At 32.1% G+C, this 22,775-nt stretch overlaps 1 protein-coding gene across 1 annotated transcript in view; it reads left to right on the forward strand.

Moving 5' to 3' along the window:
* Positions 1-22,775, forward strand: part of LOC127547251 (orofacial cleft 1 candidate gene 1 protein homolog) — a 77,591-nt gene that overhangs the window by 52,819 nt on the left and 1,997 nt on the right. The window contains exon 5 of the mRNA XM_051974047.1: positions 21,801-21,887. Within this exon, the coding sequence (XP_051830007.1) occupies positions 21,801-21,887 (87 nt within the window). The remainder of the gene's footprint in view (positions 1-21,800; positions 21,888-22,775) is intronic.

Raw genomic sequence — 22,775 nt, forward strand, 5'->3', positions numbered from 1 at the left:
ATTCAGATTATTAAAAAAAATGGTTAATTTAAAAGTTGTGTTATCAGGGAAGCAACTGGAGGAAAACACACATAATTATGGAAAGAATTGAGGATTCTGAATGGGTCAGTTATCAAATTTGTTAGTTATCAAAATAATGTAATATATATAATAGTATGATTTTATAGGTAGATGAATAGTTAAACTGTCCCTGTGATTTCTGTGGGCCAAAGAAAATCCCAGTATCCCCAAAGGATCCCTCCTACTTCTGGAAACCTTTAAATCTAATGTCATATTATAGCTTTTTAATATTAGACTTTGATCTCTTTTAAAATGTTAATATTGGAGGATTTTGGGAAGATTGGGGAGGAGGTCAGAAATTCTAAGCTCTCCAGATTTTCCCCAGAAACAAAACAAAATTGTTCCTCAGGATGAAAGTATACTACTAAAAACACATAAGACTTGGGGCAAAAGAGGGTTTTTTCAGAGGCCATCTGGAAGACTGAAGAAACACCAGTTAAACCTCATTCTGGGGTCTGAAGTGTAAACATTTCCAAGCTAGCTCCATAGAAACAGCTAGTAGGGAGACCTGGGTGTGGCACAGGAACTCCTATTCAATGTGGAGTTGTCATCTGGGTCTGAGAAAACTAAGGGAACCTCCACTGATTAGGAATGCCAGGCCCAACTATGCTGCTGAGATGCTTCCTTGAGAGGTTGTTAGATGGCACAGTGGATAGAAAACTAATCATAAAGTCACAAAGACTTGAGTTCAACTCTAGCCTCAGATACTTAATACTTCTTAGCTGTGTGACTCTGAACAAAACATTTAACCTCAATTGCCTCACAAAATGAAAAACAACAACAAAAAACTTTATTCTGTCTCAAAGAGTAACGTTAAATGCCTACCTGTCCAGAAAGAATTTTTAGAAGAATTGAAAAAAAAAGATTTTAAAAATCAAATGAGATTGAGGAAAAACTAAACAATAACAATAAAAACAGCCAACCCCCCAAAACCAACCAACCAACAAACAAATATCAACAACAAAAAACAAGAACCCAAGGATATTATTGGGGGGAGGGGAAGTTAACCAACTAGAAAATAAAATAAAGAGTCTTAGAAATTACTTAAAAATTAGAATTGGATTATATGACAATCAATTCTGATAAATGTGACTCTCTCCAGCAATGAGATGATTAATGCTAGCTCCAAAGATGTTGTGATGAAGAGAGCCATATATACCCAGAGAGAGAATCAACTATAGGAACTGAATGTGAATCACAACATAACATTCTCACTCTTTTTGTTGTTCTTCATTTGCATTTTGTTTTCTTACTCATTTACTTTTTTTTTTTTTTTGATCTGATTTCTCTTGTGCAGTAAGAGAATTGTATAAACATGTTTATATATATTGAATTGAACATGTATTTTAAATGTTTAATATATATTGAATAGCTTGCCATCTAGGGGAGGGATGGGAGGAAGGAAGAGAAAATCTGAAACACAAGGTTGTGTAAGGGTCAATGTTGTCAAATTATCCGTGCATATTTTTTGAAAATAAAAAGCTTTATTTAAAAAAAAAAAAGAAAAAAGAAATTTGCAAATACTAAAAAAAAAGAAAAAAAGAAAATTAGAATTGGACAAGAAGCCAGTGAAGCTATAAGAGACCAAGAAATAACTATCAATCTTATCTATCTATCTATCTATCTATTGTCTATCATCTGTTTACCTATCATCTGTTTGTCTATCTATCCATTTATCTACATCTATCTATAATTGAAAAAAAATCAGAATAGAAGAGAACATTTTATAATATAAAAACACATCTGGAGAACAGATTAAGAAGAGAGAACATAAGAATAATTAAACTACCTGAAAACTGTGGAACCTCCCTTCCCTCCCTCTCCCCCCATTGGAATCTTTACAAACTGCTAACTCATTAGAGTTGATGTTTTGGGCCAGAACCTGAAACAAGGTACTAAGTAGACCTAATTGATATGATGCTTGTGTTCACACCTTTACTCATTGGAGTTCAAACGTTTTGGAGATTTCAGGGTTTAATATGAGATATCTGAATTCACACCTCCCTTGAAGCTCTTAGGGCCAGAGAGGACTATGGGAGAAAACCCATAATCCCATTCTCTCAGAAGAGTCATATATAAGCCCAGTCAAGAGAGTTCAGAACAGATTTATTATCCCATAACAGTGTATAAGCAAATTTCTAAGGCTGCAATAAAAGCTTGGAATTCTCTCCCTGGACAGAAAGATGGAAATAAAGCTTTTACAAAATAGAGCAAGGTCCCAATGAACCTTTTTCAGATTTTATGGGACGTTTGCAAACAGCTGTAATAAGAATCATTGGAGATAATGCTGCCACAAAAATAATGACTAAACATTTGGCTAAGGAAAATGCCAATGAGGTTTGCAAAAGCATTATATGGGGGCTAGACAAAGATGCTCCTTTGGAGGAGATAATAAGACACTGTGCCACAGTGGGCACAAATGCTTATTATACTCAAACTATGATGAATATGGAAAGACAAGGTCCTTCTTGGCATAGGAATTCTAGAGAAACTCATCAATGTTTTCAGTGTGGAAAAGTTGTACATTTGAGAGCTCATTGTAGAAATGGAGATAGAGTGAGAAGACAGGGTGAGAGAAAACCCCAAACCCTATGTCCAAAATGTAACTGAAGCTTTCACTGGGCCTCTGAATGTAGATTGACCCAGAGGAAAGAGAGGCAGGGCCTAGCTCCAAAGTATCAATGAAAAGATATGTGGGGCATGATAGCAGCTGAAGTTACACCCAGAGAGACTTTAGAAATTCAGGACTCTGGTGTCATCAACCAACAGAAAAGCCATCAGGATTATAGTTGGGGAGAATATAGATTTTTTAACCCAACTGGGCAGTGTCCAGTGCAAACAGTTCCAATGTAATTACTAGATGATGAGGAGAAATCCCAAAAGTGGTAAATAGAAGGGAATTAGATAGGTTAACTGCTTGGGAGAAAGGGTTTGCTTGTATTTTTTGCAGCTTGTATTGCTGCAGACAGAGAAGGATACAGATGGAGAACGAATCAGATGGGTGCCAAAGAGCTGTATTTGTCTTGTCCATCAGAGAGAAACAGAAAAGCAGAAAAACTTCAAAACAAAGGAGAAGATTTAAGAAACATCTCTTTGTAAGATTAGATCAGTAATTTATCAACTCTAATGAGTTAGCACTTTGTAAAGATTCCAACACCCCCCCCCCCAATTGACAAAATAATGCAAGAAATAATCAAAGAAAATTGTCCTGGAGTGATATAATAGAAGAGAAAATAGAATTAGATGGAATCAACTGATCACCACCTCAGAGATCCTATGTAGAAAACACATAAAATGTTATTGCCAAATTTTGAAACCCCCAGAAGAAAGTGAACATTTTACAAGAAACAAACAAAAATCAAAGCAAAAGCAGTTCAAATATTGAATGTTTCAGGATTTATCAGTAGCCATAATTACTTCTTAGCTGTGTGACTCTGAACAAAGTATTTAACCCAATTGCCTCACCAAATGAAAAACAACAGAAAACCCTCTTCTATCCCAAAGAGTAATATTAAATGGCTATCTGTCCAGAAAGAATTTATAGATGAATTGGAATAAAATATACTGACAATCAAAAGAATTAGGCATGTAGCCAAAAATATCATATCTAACAAAAAAGTATAATATTTCATTAGGGAAAAGACATTTAATGAAGTTGTTGATTTTCAGGACTTTGTCTCAACCAAACCTGAATTTAATGGAAAATTTAACATATAAGAGACATCAAAGATTAATCTCAAGGGCACAACATAGGCCAATTGTTTATGTTTTTTATATGGAAATATATTCCATCTGTTCAAAATTGACATCAGTAATTGGGTAGCCCCCCCCCCCAAAAAAAAAAAACTGGGGCAAAGTTGACCATGATCTGACTCTGAAAAGCAAAACTGTTCAGCAAAAAATAAAAATAGTAATTATGTTATACAAATGATGTGCAGAGAAAGAACACAGAAGCATTAGAGGGAGGTGAAGAATTGGTAGTTCTGAAATCTGTTCACATTGGAAATGGCTTAAATAAGGAACACACATACATATACACATATGTTTTTGTCTATATATGTATGTACATACAATATCCATAATATATGATAATGATATATGCATTATATACATTTATATATGTAAAACCACAAAAGATATAGCCACCTTCCAAAATCTATAAAGTAATAAGTGGGGAGGGAATAATATAATGTGGGGTGGAAAAGAGTATGTTGATTTATAGCAGCGGGATAAGGTGTAAATTAATAGCTTAATGTAGATTAATGGGATAAGAATAAAGAGGGAGGGAAAGAATAGGGAGAGAAGGTAAGGGAGACATTCATCAGTGGATAATAGCAAAGCAAGTTAAAGAGTAGAAATAAAGTAGAAGACTCATCAGGAACAGAAAATAAGAGATAAACACAAACACTACAACAAGAATCAAAGATAACAGATCTCAAAAGTTATAAGTATCACCTTCCCATGTTGGGAGGCAAACAGTTTAATTTTTAAATATGTTTTCCTTTCTTTCCTAGTTATCTTTCTATGCTGCTTCTGAGTCCTGTTTTTGTAGATCAAATTTTCTGTTTAGTTTTTTTGATAGAAATGATTGAAATTAAATGCTCATCTTGCTGGACAGTTGATTCTTGGCTGCAATCTAAGATTTTGTGCCTTCTAGAATATGGTATTTCAGGTCCTTTTATTGTTGAAGCTGCCAAATCCTGAGTAATCCTGGCTGTGGCTTATAGACACATGGATTTTTGTTTTTTGTTTTTTGTTTTTGTTTGTTTGTTTTCCCTAGAAACTTGAAGTATTTTTTTCATAAGATCACAATTCTGGAGTTTTGCATCAATGTTTCTTGGAGTTTTCCAGGTGGGATGTCTTTCAGAGGTGATTGATGAATTCTTTCAATGACTACTTAGTCTTCTAGTTCAAATATATCAGGCAGTTTTCTTTGATTATTTCATGAAGAATGCTACCTGGGTCTTTGTTGTTGTTGTTATTGTTGTTGTGGCTTTGAGAAAGTCCAATAATTTCAAAATTGTTTTTCTTGGGTCTATTTTTCAGATCATTTATTTTTCAAATGAAATATTTTGCATTTTCTTTTATTTTTTTCTTCTTTTTAATTTGTTTGACTGCTTATTAAGGATCTTTCTTGCTGATCTACCATGATTAAGACTCTCTTACTGGCTTTCCCATACACCACATGAGCTGGGTTAGGCATCCTTTTTACTCCAGTGAGTATTGGACTATCTTTTATTGAAATCATTTCAACATATCTTGAGGTGGAAAATTGTTTTATTCCATCTTTTCATAAACTCTGTTGTTCCAGAATCTGTTCAGGGGCTTAGTTTCATGTGTTTTTGAAGAAAACTGGGAGAGCTTAAGCACACTTGCTGGCCTCACTTTGCTGTCTTGGCTCTGTTCCTTGAAGCTCCCAAATTCTCTTTTTATCAGGAAGTAAAAGGACATTTCACTTTAGTTCTCTTCCAGTTATTCCACTGATCATCTGTGTCTTTAGGTTCACAAGAGAACAACAAATTTTAATGGCAAGATTCAAGGAGACTCCTTTGAGAACACCGGGTTCAAATTCCACTTTTGATAATACCCATATGACTTTGAATATGTCACTTAACCTTGCCAGGCCTTAGGAAAGGGTAGCATAGTTCTCAAAGAGAATTATATCTTTCTATTTATGAATATGTATAAAATTTATTGTATAGACAAATAAATGATATTAAATTACCTCACATAAAGATTTGAGGTTATTTAAAAATACTGCACTCAAATATTCTCATTTTGTTTTCTTTCATCATTAATTTTTCATAAGATTAAAACTAGTTGTTCTACAAAGCATACATTATCTAATGCTTTGGAGCTTTTAATTAGTATTAAAGAAGCATAAATACAATTTTTCTAGGTCTAGCATATTAATCTTTTTAAATCTAAAGAGAGTTTGTTATGATGAGTTCCAAATTATAAAAGTTCTGGGATAATACAGGTATCTTTGGACCATTCATATACTCTATTTAAAAAAATTTTTTTTCCTTCATGGGAATCAGATTTTGACTATAAAATTCATATAATTTCAAATAAGGTATTGAGAGTCAAGGAATTTTTGAGTTGAAAGAACTTTAGGGATTATTTACTTAGAGTAAATAGGCTCTAAAGAGCCTTTTATTTTACAGATGAGGAGAGTGAGATCTGATGAGACTGTCACTTTCCCAAAGTCATACATGTAGTTAGTGGCAACGCCAGGATTAAGATACAATTATATTGATGTGCCCTCTTCCATAATGCTTTTTTGTATGCTCAGCACCTCTTTTTAAAAAAAAAATTATTATTAAAGCTTTTTATTCACAAAGCACATGCATGGGTAATTTTCCCAACATTGACCCCTGCATAACCTCCTGCCACAAATTTTCCCCTTCTTCCCCCCATCCCTTCTCCCACCTGGCAGGCAGTCCAATACATGCCAATTATGCCAAAATACATGCCAGATCCAATATGCATATACATATTCATAGAGTCATCCTGTTGCGCAAGAAAGATCAGATCAAGAAGAAAGAAAAAGAAAAACTGAGAAAAAAGAAACAAAATGCAAGCAAATAACAGAGAGTGAGAATACACCTTTTGTTCTTAACGGTTCTCTCTCTGGGTGTAGATGACTCTCTTTATCACTGAACAAATGTTGAAGAGAGCCATGTCCATCAGAATTGATCATTTTATAATCTTGTTGTTGCTGTGTACAATGATCTCTTGGTTCTGCTCACTTCACTTTGCATCAGTTCATGAAAGTCTCTCCAGGCCTTTCTGAAATCATCCTGCTGGTCATTTCTTACAGAACAATAATATTCTATAACATTCATATACCATAAGTTATTCAACCATTTTCCAACTGATGGGCATCCATTCAGTTTCCATTTTCTTGCACTACAAAGAGGGCTGCCACAAACATTTTTGCACATGTGGGTCCCTTTCCCTCTTTTAAGATCTCTTTGGGATATAATCCCAATAGAAACATTGCGGATCAAAAGGTATTCACAGTCTGATAACTTTTTGATGCTCAGCAGTTCTTAAGTAAATAATATAACACTCTTGTATTTTGTTGTTACTTTTAGAACAAGAAATTATACTTTACCAATGAAGATTCATATTAAAGTTTCACAGTGGAATAATAATTTTAAACCAGCCATTTATTTAGATCTAATGTTTGCAAAATGTTTTACTTTTTTTTTCTTCTGAAGATATATTTCCTGGTCAAATATTACCAGAAAATATACTTCTTAAAATCTTAAATTATGTTATCTGCAGAGATTATGTACGTTCAACTGGCATGGAGTGTCTGACACATAATAAACACTTAATAATTGCTTCTTGACTGACTAACTTCTATATGTTTAATAGTAAATTCTTTAAAGTTAATTCCTCCACCTCTTTTTTTGCAAACAGAAAGTATATAAGAAATTTTTACTTAAATTTTGAGATAACAAAGCAAAACTATCCTGTTCTAAGACAGAACTTCTTGCTATAAAAGGATAAGAAATTTATATTATTTGTAAGTCATCCCTGACTAACTTAATTCTTCTGTCATGATGCATGAAATGCTTCTATTATGATGTTTTCCTCTATATTGTATCATACCCTAATTTAGTATAGTGAAAAGAAAAATCATTTTATTGATTGAGACCTCCTTTTCCTTATCTTTAAAATACAAGAGTTAGACATGCTGATCTTTAAGGTCTTTGTCAGTTTCATGTTTCTTTGTGATTGTAATTCCTGCATTGCCTTTATGAAATAATGTCTGACTGAATAAAAAGACTTGAATAATTTTAAAAATAAAAATGAAAAAATTTGAAAAAGTGAAGATATCTGACTATGACATCTCTCACCTCACAACTTCAAAAAAACAGTATTTCCATTATTAAATTATTGATAATTAAGTTTGTCTTTACTTGGGATAATGTAGCCAGTCAGGCTTCAAACTTTACAATAAAACAGTTCTCTTTATAACCTTTTTTAGGCCACTCAAATTTAGCAATGTTAATATTCTCTAATACTTACATTTAATATTTAAATGTTGGACAATATTTTTTTCTGGCAGTAATTGAGGTGCTTAGGGACATTCATGAGGTTTTTACTGGGGTAACTGGGGTTTCACTTCCTGTATCAGGTAAGTATAGATTACTTACCAGAATAAAGCTAAACAGCAATCATGCAAGACATAGCTCCCACATATCTTAAAAGTTAATGTACCTCTTCAGCATCTAATTTACTAGCAGGAAGTAGCTTATAAACAGAGAATAGAATGAAAACTAGAATTTTTTCCCTACAATCATGATTTTAGAACTAGAAGGGAACATTAAAGATTATACAGTAAGTCTTATTGATGAGAAACTAGTTTTAGAATCAAAATGACTTTCTGAGTTTTATAATAAGATACTTGCAAAACAAGGACTAGAACCAAGGGTTCTAACTCATACTTCAGTTTACCTTCTACTGGAGTTTAATATATTGTAGTGAATTTACCATATACTTCAACTATTACATTTGGTATATAAAGACACATCAATATCATGTAGACATAAGTTTCACTAAAAAACAGAACTGAAGATTCAGAATAGAAGGAATTTGCCAACTGAATCCTTTGGAACAAGATTTATTGATAACAAAGTACTAAAAGACTTTACCAGAATATTTTTTTTTTACAAACAATAGCAAGCTAAATTACATAATTTTCTACCCTAATTCTACCTGCAAAGCTCAAAGTGAGTTCTATATTCTAAATATAAAATATGGACCTCATTTGGAAGTGAGAGGTATCTCCTCACTTTTCCATTTCTTTTTTTTTTTCATGATTATATCTGTGATTTCAACAGTATATGAAGTTAAGAACTCTATCATAACAGATCTGTACCATCTCTACAACTCTAATTTTAGAGAAATATCTAGTAGATACATGAAGATGTGAAAGGTACAACTTGAATTAATTCTTCCTTATTCCAAGACTATCTCTAGGACAATGTGTTGCTTCAACAATTTTTAAATTATACAAAAACTTCCCTCCCAGGACTATTTTACCCAGATCTTTCTTGACTGGCAGATGAATTCTACAAATAGTAGTTACCTATTTTTTCAGGCTTCTAGATATTAGCTCATGTCTTATTTAGCAGGAGATAAAGGTTTTAGATTTAGCATATTTCAGTTTCTACAATTTTATTATATAATCTACATTGTTGTCTATGCCTGTGCTTCCTAAGTATAATCCATCTGCAATTTCTGGTGGCAATCACTGATTTTTAGTGAGAGAAATCATTTAGATCACTATTCTATTTGATAGAATCATATCAAAGTTCTGTATATAAGGCCCCATAGCTGTGAATCCTATGGTCTAAGTTCACTTGTTAACTCTATGAAGTCAGCTAAAGGCCCTCCACACTTGTTTTGCCTTGTGAGAGTGACCAAGCCCAATGTGGCAGAGATCACAATTATCAAAAGTCCTTTAAAATATTTTTGTACCAGCAAAATAACTTTTTGGAAATATGTACATATATTGTATTTAACTTATACTTTAATATATTTAACATGTATTGGTCAACCTGCCATCTGGGGGAAGGAGTGGGGGGAAAGAGAGGAAAAGTTGGAACAAAAGGTTTTGCAATTGTCAATGCTGAAAAATTACCCATGCATATATCTTGTAAATAAAAAGCTATAATAAAAATTATTTTTGTACCTCTGGATCAATTACTTGTCCAATAGGAGCAGGTGCCCATCTCATGTTCACTGACCATCTTATGACTGCTTAGGTCACTGAGTGTAATAGCTTCATTCAGATTGTGACCCTGTTGGTATTCGTATTTTAGTGAATGGAGTATATATTAACCAATAAAACTGCTGTTCTATATTTAGTGTAACTGTAACCCTATACAAATATAGTTCTAAGGGGAGGTAGCATCTTAGATTATGAGGAAGATCTGAGATTCACTTCATTAGAGGGGACCATGGGCCCTTTAATAAAGTGCCATTGACTCAGACTTTCCCTTACTCTCTTTTATTTTAGATTGGAAAATTTTAATCACTACTTTAGTTGTCATAAACTCTTATGTTTCCACAAACACAGGTGTATGACCCACACATTTATTCAATGCCTCTTTTTGATATATTGTTTCACAGCTGTCACACAAAATTATATTTTGATTCTATTCCTTGATTTTACCATTTCATAGGATCAAGCATGTAGTCCATATAAGACTTGATTGTTTGGTAAATTAATATATGCTTGTACCTAATTATTTTCTATAAGGTATATTTTTTTTCCTTAAATTTGATTATCACGTTCTCTGAGATTCTTACCCAAAAAGAAGAAAAGGGTTAACAGAATGCTGATTTTTCTGTACTTACCTTAAAGTTAGGGAGCCAATCTTTCATTAATGTACTATGAGTTCTTGTTGGGATACTCTACTATAAATGTACATCAGGATTAGCATTGCTTATATTAGTATTGCATTAATGTAAGATTGTTTTAAATGTGTTCTTCCTATTCAGCTTTGATTCTAGTATTATTGTAATTTTTTAATCTATTCAAGTTCTTCCCTCTCTTTGATATGTTTGTGTCCAATGTATTTTGTCTGAGAAGAAAGATAAATGGAGTTATCACCTTAATTAATTGGTTTATATGTGTTTTTGATTTAAGCATGAAGCCTTCAATCTTATACTTTGCTTGGCAGATTAAGAAATTTCTGCTAGTTCAGTAAAATAGCATTTTGATATCTTTGAAGAAAGATTCTACAAAATGAAGTTATTTAATTTGTTTTTCAGTACAGTAAAATAACCTGATATAATCTACATACAGGGATTGCATATGTGATTAATACAATATTTTGTTATGTCTGCTTTGATTTGGAAGGTATATTTAGTTCTATTTCCGACAAGGAATAAATTTAAAATTAGAAAAAATTATAAAAAAGCTACATTTGATATTAATTGTTCTGGGCATTATTGTGTTAGTGGCATATTTTAGAGAATAGTTTTTCAGGTTCATTAAAAAAAAAAAAACCTAGCATTTTCATAGTACTTGGATCTGCTATTTATGGCATATGAATAAGTTACTAATTCAGATTGCAATAACCAACAAGACCAGTATAATTGTTAAAGCATTTTCAGTCACTTTGTTAAATAATTAATCAATAACAAATTGTTCTTTATACCTCCTTGCAGTACATCCTTTTTGCCCTCATTTGTCATCATACATAATTTTCTTGCTAACTGATTTTATAAAAGTAATACAAGCTGTTAAACACTTAATTGGACTATATTTAGAGGAGGTCATTATTTTTGATTAGATATGTTTGTGATATCTTCTACAAGAAAAATAGTATTAAGTTTTTGTCTGTGAAGAAGCTAGTAAACTGCTTGATAGTAATTCATATGCTTTTATAAAGCAATTGAGCAAAAAATTATGTATCTTATCCATTTCCATTACTTTTCACTTTTTCAGAGAACCCTGAGTTTCAGACATCTCCCTTTATATAACTTTTGTCATTCTTCACATGAATTGTGTTTATGTGCTCTTTTTCTTGTTGATGAAACAAGAATTTTTTTTTTTTTTTTTTTTTTTTTTTTGTATTTTCATTGTGCTATCACAGTACAGATGACTAGAAAATTTCTGGTTCTTATTTGAGGCTTTTCTTTTTCTCTTACTTCCCTCCCCTTCCCCCTCTTCTCCCCCGGGTCCTTAATCACTCAGTCTTTTGTAATAAAATTTTTTATGTTGAATGGTATATTTTACCATTCTTTAAGACAGCTAGGTAGGAAGTATGCATCACAGAGTAATGGGCATAGAATCAGGAAGACAGGAAAACAATGATCCATTTGTACTTGAACCTTATTAAACATTATTTGAAGCATTGCACTTTATCTCTGGGCATCATGATTTAAGAAATACATTAATGAAGTAAAAGTTGTTCAGAGGAATATAGCAAGTATAGTAAAAGATCTTGACTTCATGGCATATGAAGTTTGGTAGAAGAAACTAGGCTTTTCAGTTTTTAAAAGAAGGCTTGGAGAAATATAGGATGGGCATATTCAAGTATTTGAAGAATGTCACATGGAAGAGGTTTTCAACTTACTTTACTTAGATTTAGAAGGTAAAACTAGAAACAGCAGATGGAATTGTAAAATGATAAATTTAGGCTTATTTTCAGGAAAACAGAACAAAAATTTGCTAACAGTTATCCAAAAGCAAAATGAACAGTCCTTAGTTGGAGGCATTTATGCTTTTTTTTTTTTTTTTTTTTTTTTTTTGGCTGATGATTGAGGTATGTTATAGTGGGAATTTCTTTCATGTATGGATTGGACTAGCTAGTCACTGAGTTCCTTATGAACTCTCAAATTCTGTTTAAATGTTGGTAGTGTTCCTGAATCTACCCAATAAAAGTTATCTGATTAGAATCTTTGTGATAGAAGACCTGGAGCTTTCTTTCTCTGATTTTAATTAAAATTATTCTTGGAGGAAAGGTACATCACTTAATTTTAAGTGAGTTTTAGTACCTTTAAAAATATTGATAGCTTTTGTTTTGACATCATCAGTATTTCATAATTTATCTCTCCTCATTTCCCTCTCAGAGAACTAACTTTTTTTTTTTTAAAGAAAATGATTCAAAGTTGAGATCAGTTATAAAATGTGTTGTTTTCTTTCTTATTGTGTAAAGATATATGCTAACTGATTTTTAAATGGAGGAGTGCAAAGGTGTATGTTTCTATACAAGTTATACAAGAAGTATGTGTCAGACATGAACTTTGGTTCTGGGCTTTCCTGAGGGCAAGTAGTTTTTATTCACCCTTCCGTACTCTTTCTCATATTAGGATTATATACCTGAAAGCATCGTGTTCCTCTTTCTCGAATAGAAAGATCTGAAATCCTCTATGTTCCTTCATGTGTTTCATCCAAATGCATACTTTATCAAACCATGTATCTCATTTAGCAACTTTGGGGCTACCTTGCCTTTCTTTTGGCAGCCATAATTTGGCTTGAGAGATTTGTTTTTAACATCACACATTGTCAATTTATTGCTTTATAGGGCAAAGGAAGCTGAGAATAGGATGTGTTAAACAGAAAGTGTATGAAGATTATTTGTTTCAAATTTCTATAATTTTTAATGAATGATGCCAGGTCTCCTTGAAATTTGGATGAGTTAGTCCATTTAAATCTGTTCAAGAGCTGGTTGAGTTATTAGATGAAAAATTACCCAAATGAACTCTATCAGCACTAGTGAATATTTGCTTAAAATCAACCAATAGTTTTGTCCCTGCAGATATATACAGGCAGAATACACTGGCGTTTTCTTTGGCATGATGCCCTTTCTTGCCAGCAGAAAACAAATGGCCAATAGCAGCTGGCAGCAGACAAGCAGAATCTGCACAAAAAGCAAAAAAAAAAAATGATGCAGAGCCATCTTCTCAAAACAACAAATGGAAATATCATTTGGTTTAGATCGGGAAAGTAAAAAGAATGGTTTGAAATATGTTCTACTCCTGAGTACTGTTGTAGCCACTAATCCTATCACATTTGACAAGCCAATGCAGTCAAGATAGAACTGGAGTCAATTCACACAGTTTCTGAATTCTTACCAATTTAAATTTGGCTCACCATTTTGCATTGTTATAACATCTTTGTGAGATAATAAAGATAATCCAGTCACTATTTCCCATTACCTCTTTTGTGCAGTAAGAGCATTTGTAATTAAGACATAAATAAGAGAAGAGGAGGAGCTCCCATTTAATAGAGGGCTGTTTTTTTTTTTTTTTTTTTTTTTTTTTTTATATCTAAAGAATGAAAAGATTGCATTTACCTTTAAGAAATACTAAGGAATCTGTTGTTTTCTTTTCCACCAAATCCCCACTAAAGGGATTTTTATCATTTTAGAAGTGGAATTTGTAGTCCCCAAATTGCTGTTATGTGCAACAGCATGCAAGTTTTTATCATTTCTTCAATAGTACCATTACTAAAATTGTTATTCATGAATAGGTCTCTAAGGTGGGCATTGGAATCTAGGTATAATAGCTGCATAGCTCTTATACTTGTCTTTCTGAATCAATGGAATTACTAGAACTAATCTGTGTTTGTGTAGCAAGTTATTTTCTGTTTCTACTTTAAATGTTCACAAAGAAGAATTATTTCTAGATACTATTCTTTGGTTGCCTTTCAAATAGCATACTAGTATTTTTTTGTTGGAAGTATATTACTGTATAAGAAAAATTCTAAAACAGAAATAGACAAAAGGGTCCTTCAAGAAATGATCAACTACACTAATGTTCCCTTCTTCTTCTTCTTCTTCTTCTTCTTCTTCTTCTTCCTCCTTCTTCTTCTTCCTTCTCCTCCTCCTCCTCCTTCCTCTTCTTCCTCCTCCTCCTCCTTCTCTTTCTCCTCCTTCATTTCAAGTCTACATCTTAGATATGTACTATAACCTGAACTAAGAAATACTCTGAACTGTGACAGAAATAGTCACTTTTTCCTTTTCTCAGAAACTCATATCTACATTAATTTATGATGGTAGTATGGTGAAAGTATGATAAAAAAACTGAAATTGCTATCTTTAGATGGTTTTAATTCTAACACAATGAAAAAAAAAAGATAAGTTTTAATTATCAATTTCAGGATTGGTCAGAATGGAATTCAAAACTCAGTATGATTCCATCATTATATTGAATATAACAGAATCTTTATTTCAAAGAAAACATACATTGAAATATAAAGACCCTGTAATTTAAACTTGCAAAAGATGTGAATGAGGAAACTGTACTAGAATTGGGAAAATCTGGGCTCAAGTCCTATCTCTGACACATTTAGCTACATGGTTACTTAATCTTTCAGTGTTATAACTTACACAAAATTACTTAAACAAAGACTATGGATCTTCATCAATGAAGTGAACTTTCACATGGGGAGTTCCATACAGAGATGAAATTACAATTCTGATTCCAACATTCCATAGAATTAAAAAAATATATATTACATAATTAAATCACAGAAGAAAACAGAAGCAAAAGATTTTTTATTTCTTTATTTTTTCACTTAATGTATTTTTCTCCATTTCATATAAAGATAGTTTTCAACATTCATTTTTGTAAGATTTTGAGTTTCAAATTTTTATCTTTCCTTTTCCCTCAAAAAGATGGCAAGTAATTCAAAATATCGTACATATATAATCATGTTAAACATATTTCCATATTAATCTTGTGAAAGAAGAATCATAACAAAAGGGAAAAACACCACCAAAACCAATTTTTTTTAAAGTGAAAATAGCATGATTTAATCTGCATTCAGATTCCATAATTATTTCTCTGGATGTGGATGGCATTTTCCATAAAAAATATTTGGGACTTGTTTTAGATCACTGTATTGCTAAGAAGAGTACATTCTATCATAGTTGATCATAGCACAATGTTGCTGTTACCCGTACAATGTTCTCCTGGCTCTCTGCTCACTTCACTCAACATGAGTTCTTTTAAATTTTTCCAGATTTTTTTTTTAATCTGCCTGCTCATCATTTCTTATAGCACACTAATATCCCATTACATTCATACACCACAAGTTGTTCAGCCATTCTTTAATTGATGAATATCACTTCAAATTCCAATTCTTTGCCACCACAAAAAGAATTGTTATGAATATTTTTGTATATATGGGTCCTTTCCCCCTTTTTATGATCTCTTTGAGATAGAGACCTAGCAGTGGTATTACTGGATCAAAGAATAAAAGGTATTTACAATTTTATAGCCCTTTGAGCACATCTCCAAATAAGTTCTCCACAATAGTCAGATGAGTTCAGCATGCCACCAACAGTGCATTACTGTCCTGATTTTCCCATATCCCTTCTAACATTTATCATTTTGCAAAGAATTTTTAAAAAAAGAATTTGCTTAAATTTGCACTTGTGTTAGAAAACAAATTTAGTCAGTGGTTAACTAGAAATCTAGTCTTTTGGACATATTTTTAAAGGCCTAAGACAAAATACTTTTGTATTTTAATTGACATACTACAATAATTAAAAAAAATGTCTTCATGGTTATATTTATGGTTTTATTAACAAACCTACATTTATTTTTTCCATAATATTTGTGATTATAAAAAAAGAAGAAAGTAATGCAGTTCATGATAGTGAATTGAAATGAAACAGTGGATTCATAGCAACAAGTCCAAGCACAAATTCATCTTGAAGGATTTATGTTTAGCCTCCTTTTTCTTGTCAGTATGTTCAAAGGTAATTAAAGGAAGCAATTGGCTGTTTGAATCAAACTTTCCCCTTCTTGAACAATTTCACTCTTAGAAACTCAAAGTAATTGTGATGCCTCACATTTGTTTGACTGAAGTGTATACCTGTTATATAAATAAAAGAGGTGATTATGTTTTGTGCTTCCTCTGAATTAAAGAAAAAGCTGATAGGTGTTTAGAGGAAGAAAGTTAGCAAAATATGTTTCCTTTTTCAACTCAATGAAAACTAGAAATCAGGGTATGATAATTATTATTTTTTTTTAGATGCACTAGCTAAAAGTAGGAAGCTAGAAATAATAAAAAAAAAAAGCAACAACAACAAAACAAAGTATTTGGGCTAGATCCATGAAGATGTTGGATTAAGCAAATTCCAATGAAATACATATTGTTATCTATGCAACATTATTGTCCCCAAATCTGAATATTAAAGTTAAATAATATGTTAAGACCCACTTTGTTTATATTATTAAATGACCTACTTTGAATTTCTCAGTGGATCTGTTAATTTTCATGTAAGGTATTTTAAAATATTTCCAAAAGCATATTTTGAATAACTAGTACACTCTTCAAGAATTCATCTTATTAACAAAATACCTTTTGGCAATATGTTCCATTTCCTGAAATAATACTACTTTTTGCAACCTGGAAAAATGGATCATGGTTTGTGATGAAATACAATAATTTACAACATATAATGCCTTTATATACTTTCTCTTTCCTTTTCCCAGTCCTTATACTGTGCATACTTCAGCTTTCAAAAAAAGGATGAAGTTAAACTATATGTGTTGGAACCTTGTAGCATAGTATTGTTTGATGATGGATTCTTCTAAAATTTATAAAAATAGTTTTAGAATACATGAATATTAATATTTCCATTTAAATTAAATATTTTAAAATTATTTTATTAAGAATGAGTATATATTATATTTATTAATAAGAGGAAATGTAGTATAATAGAGTTGTCCTCAGAATCAGGAACACTTGATAGGATTAAAGATTAACTGGAAGGGACATTAGAAGAGCTAATTTCCAATCCAATAATATTACAGATGAAGAAACAGAGGTCTAGAGCATAATAATATATTCTATTCTATTATGTATAATATTATATATAATAATTGCACCTACCTCATACAATTGTTGGGAGCTTCAAATGAGAAAATATTTGCAATGCAGCATATAATAGGTAAATACTTAATAAATGAGAACTATTAAATGATTTTTCCAGGGCCTTATAGCTAATGTCTGAAGGCAGTATTTGAGTTCATCTTCTAGATTGCAAGGCCAATGCTGACCTGACCATGCCAAACAAAATCCTTAGCCTCCTGGGGATTATCTTGATCTTCCTCCTGACATAACCTTGGACTCTATCTGGGTCCCTTCAGGCCTCATTTGTTAGAGTACATTTTATCTTTCCTGGAACTATGCCTCCATGCCTTTTAAGGCATTTCAGTATGGGATGAAAATTCTTCCCATTTCTTTTTGTGTTTTTTCTTTTTCTTGTTAGATTGTAAACTGCTTGAAGGCAGGGACTGGCTTATTATTAGTATCTAAAGCACTTAGCCTGCTACATAGAAAAATTTAATAAATATTTCCTTTTATACTTTTATATTCTCTCTCTCTCTCTTCCTCCCTTTATCCCTCTCTCCCTTCCTCCCTCCCCCGTCTCCTTCTCCCTTTCTCCTTCTTCCTTTCCCTCCCTTCCTCCCTCTTCTATGCCCCCATTGAGTTTTGAAAATCAACTGAGATAGTAAAAGTTGGAAGAAATATATATATCTATATATATATATTATAGCAAATGTGAAAAAAATTACTTAATTGCTAGTGAAAACAGAAGCTAATTGAATATTTGCATCAAGAGAAGTCTAAGGTTAAAATTTAAGATAATTCTGTTGTGCTTTGTGGATATATCTCTAATTCAATTCTCAGTAGCATAATATAAAAGAGACAATAAACAAGTGGGATATATAACACATCTACAATTTAGCAAGCTAGATGACCAAGGACCTAGACATTATGACTTGAAATGTTTTTTATTACATACAAGAAGATTTTGGGGAGTGGAATGATAATTGTCTTCTAATACCCTAAGATTTGTCATGGAGGAGGGGACTTCAATCTATATAAGACATCAGTGGTTTATAAATTACAGTGGGGGCAGATCTTGACACAATATTTGGAAGGATTTCTTAACAATTACAACTGTCTGACATGTTAATAAGTTTCTTTACAAAATAAAAATAAACTTCAATGAGAGATGTTTAAGAAGAGACTTTATATAATAAAAGAGATTGACCTATTAGGTATAAGTTTAACTTAAATGATCTTTTGATTGTATTTCCAATTACAATAATCTGTTTTGATATAACTGAATCTAATTTGATATCATTATATGAGTAGAAAATCAGTGAAATATAACAAATAATTCTTTGGATTATGAATTTATGTTCATGAGGAGTTTTGAGCTCTGTTCTTTGGGGTTGACTTCATGAAATGTTCTATCAGCAACATCCATTGCTTAAGTAAAAATAAATTTGGAAACGCAGTTTTTGGCGTATGGATTCAAATAAACTTCCCACATTTTAAATGTTGTAAAGAATAATTTATATGCTAATCATGTTGTTTTTATTTTTTAAGATGTGGGATTTATTTATTTCATTGTGAAAAAATTTTTTAATTATAGTTTTTTATTTACAAGATATATGCATGGGTAATTTTTCAGCATTGACAATTGCGAAACATTTTGTTCCAATTTTTCCCCTCCTTCCCCCCACCCCCTTCTCCAGATGGCAGGTATATGTTAAATACAATATATGTATTTTTATGATATTTTATTTTTCCAATTATAAAGATAGTTTTCAACATTCACCTTCACAAAACCTTGTATTCCAAAATTTTCTCCCTCTCCTACCTCTCTTCCTCCAAGATGGCAAGCAATAGTTTAAATGTGTGCAATTATTCTAAACATATTTCCATATTTGTTATTCTGTGGAAAAAAAAATCAGATCAAAAGGGGAAAAAAAATAAGAAAAAAAGAAAAAAATAAGCCAACAAACATTACCACCACCACCAACAGCAGAGAGGTGAACATACTATGTTTTGATCCACATCCAGTCTTTAAAGATGTGGATGGAATTACCTTGAATCACCTCATTGTTGAAAAGAGCCAAGTCCATCACAATTGATCATCACATAACCAGATTGTCTTTATTATCTTTACCTGTCTTTTCATGGTGGAAAAAAAAATAATTAGTTTACCTCAATGCCACAAATGAGACATCAGTCATTCAGTCAATGAGTATTAGGCATTAAGTGCCTAGATGTTAGGTACAGTGCTCAGTGCTGCATATGAATTTATGGAATTGAAGTTAAGAATCAAAGAAAGGATAACAGAGAAGTTTAGCATGTGACAGTAGAAACAAAATATTGTGTTGGAGAAATGGTGTAAAAGATTGAAAATTTTCAGACTTTGAGAATTTAAGGGACCTTACAAACCATCCAAACCATCCTATTTCTTTGATTCTAACAAAGAAATATATATTAAAAATATAATGGGTTAGGTATGTACTACAGTAGAATAAATAATAATCTTTTATACACCTGAAATAGCCAATTAGAATGGACTAAAGCCATATTTTTACCTTGTCTTTTAAAGTTGTCATGTTAGAAGAGAAAGGAGAGTGAAAACTTGAAGAACTATATATGAATGTTATTAAGAAATGAGATTTGTTTTTCTTTATCATGATTGAATATATCTGAATGATGGACACTTGAATAGTGATAATGTGTACCTGTTCCGTTTTATCCTCATGATGTTAAAATAATTTAAGGCAGGTCCTAAACACACTGCATAGACCCTCTTACAAACTTATGAAGGTATATTGATGAGAATTCCATGGGATGATAGAATCATAGATTTAAAACTAAAAGGAAACTTAGAAATAAATTAATCCAACCTTCTCATTTCACAGATGATGATATGGTCTGGCATATGTGGCTTTTGATCTGCATTGTTTGAAGAATACCCACATCAGTGAGATAACAGGTCTTTTGGAGGGTTGCGAAAATTGGTGTTTGATCTGGTATTTCCATAGTGTTTGAGGGCCTACTTTCTAGCAATTGACTACATATGGCATTGTGAGTGAATAAAGGCATCTACTGTCATTTTTGCTCTAATGCACATAATGGTGAATTATTTTCCCAGCATATGAAAGAGTGTACTTAGTGTATCACCATGCTTTTGTGGTAGATGAAAAACAATTACAGTGAATAAGGCAGAATAGCTATGTTATTGCAGTACATAAGACTTTGATTACATCCTGCCAAGATTCATACCAGCCTAGTAGTTGTTGACAGATAAAGTAACAAAAATGAAACTCATTTATTTTTTCTTTATTGAGACCTCAAGGTAAAGCAGATTTTCAGTTCTTGTACTTACTACATTGATAGAATAGAGACTGACAGCAAAAATGTGCCCGTCCAGAAATATAAATTAAACCTAGTTTCATATCAAAGTTTCATTTAGCCTTTGAAAAAGAGCTGCTGTTTGGATTATTTTTGATCCTAAAACAAATATACTGTAGAGTAAAACAGTAGGACTAGGACACATTAACCCTTTCCTGGGCTTAACATTTGCAGAGATGTTATCACAAGTTGCTAGTGTTTACCTTTGTCTTGTGGCATTTGACAATTTGAATTGCAATCAGAATCAGGTGCATTTTACTTGAATGCAAAACACAAGCCATAGGCAGACATTTATTTCCATCAGTGGAAATCTGAGATTAGTGTTGACAAACCTATGATAGGCAAATTTTCCCTTCACAAAATGTATCTTGTGAGATGTAATAGGGGGATGCAGAGTGCCAAAGAAAAGTAGATTTCTGTTTTGCATTTTGTACTATGCTGGTTTGATTGACCAAAGCATTCAAATAAGTATTCATATCTCCACATTGTTTGAATAGAAACAGTGAAAATGATTTATATGAAAAGTTTCTTTCTACCACCTCCCCTTTGGCCCCTGCAAATTACACTATTTGAAAAAGGCCTCCACCCCCATAATATTGTACTTCCTCATTTCGCTATAGAATTTTCTTTGGGCATCACAATTTTCCCAGTGGTCTAGAGACAAGGAGAAGGCCAATGATGAACTCCATCCCATCTAACAATCTGGGAACATGCATTTCTACAGTATATCTTGAAAACAATTTGGCTTTGATTTTTTTTCTTATTATAATGTCTAAATTTGATAATTTTCTCATTAATTTCTCAGCAACAGTAAGATGGAGTGAACTTGTTTCTAGAATTACCTTTTTTGACCTTTTGCAAGATGATAATTACAAAACTAGGAGGCTTGGAAGAGTTGTAAAAAAAAATTAAGCTTGTAAAGTAGCTAAAATGGCCCTTCCGTGGTGGTGTCGATTTCAAAATTAACATTTTGGTTCATGTGCTTCTAATAATCACTGACCCTTTCTTCATGTACTTTCCACAGGAAATGAATACAGCAGAAATTACTTTGACCCATTGATGGATGAGGAAATAAACCCAAGGCAGTGTGGGATGGGGGTCAGCGGAGAAGGTGAGCTAGAATTAAGTATGTAATTTTTGTGTCAGAATATTCTTTTCCATTCATGAAAATGAGGTGACAAAGATCACATATGCAGTTCCATTTAGATGTTGCAGCTTACAATTTAAATGGTAAGTTTTAGCCACTAACAACGTGATGGGTAATAGAGGTAATTTTTGATCAAGGACAGCTAGTTAGTGGACAGAGAGAAGAATGAATCTTCTTTATTTGGGTTTCAGTGAGCTACAGTTTAGTGTCATCCTTACAAGGTCTGTCTTATATGGATATGATGAATGATCACTTAGCAAATGCAGATATGTACTTACACTGAAAATGAGCATTCTATAACTTAAGAGTCCATAGCAGATGAGATTCTCATCCGGGCTGGCTAGGGTTATAGGAATTCATATGAACACTATAGGCATAAAATCAGACTTATGGAATAAGACCCTCCTGATACATTTAATATAAATAGCATGTTGCAAGAGGAAAGAATGATAAATTCAAAATTGGGTTTAAATCCAAGATCTTCCACTTATCCATGTTATGTTGAGCAATTCATTTTTCCTTAGACTTAGTTTCCTTATCTGTAAAATTAACTAGATGATTTTTTAGATCCCTCCCAATTTGGTCCCACAGCCTATACTCTTTATATATGTAATGATGATCTTGCAAGATATCATGATTTGAATTTTAAGAAATCCTATTTCATTGTTTATGTTTCTTTTTCTTTATTGAAATAATGGGAAGTTGATGAGGCTTTATTATTTCCATGAGTTATCCAAACTTCTTAATAAGTTAGATGAGAAAAATCATCAATAAGAGCATTCCAACACAGCATATATTATTTTTACAATTATATTTAAGTAAAATTATAATATAATCCTTATCACAGAATTC

The sequence above is a fragment of the Antechinus flavipes genome, chromosome 1 (genome assembly GCF_016432865.1).
Source record: "Antechinus flavipes isolate AdamAnt ecotype Samford, QLD, Australia chromosome 1, AdamAnt_v2, whole genome shotgun sequence".
Taxonomy (NCBI): domain Eukaryota; kingdom Metazoa; phylum Chordata; class Mammalia; order Dasyuromorphia; family Dasyuridae; genus Antechinus; species Antechinus flavipes.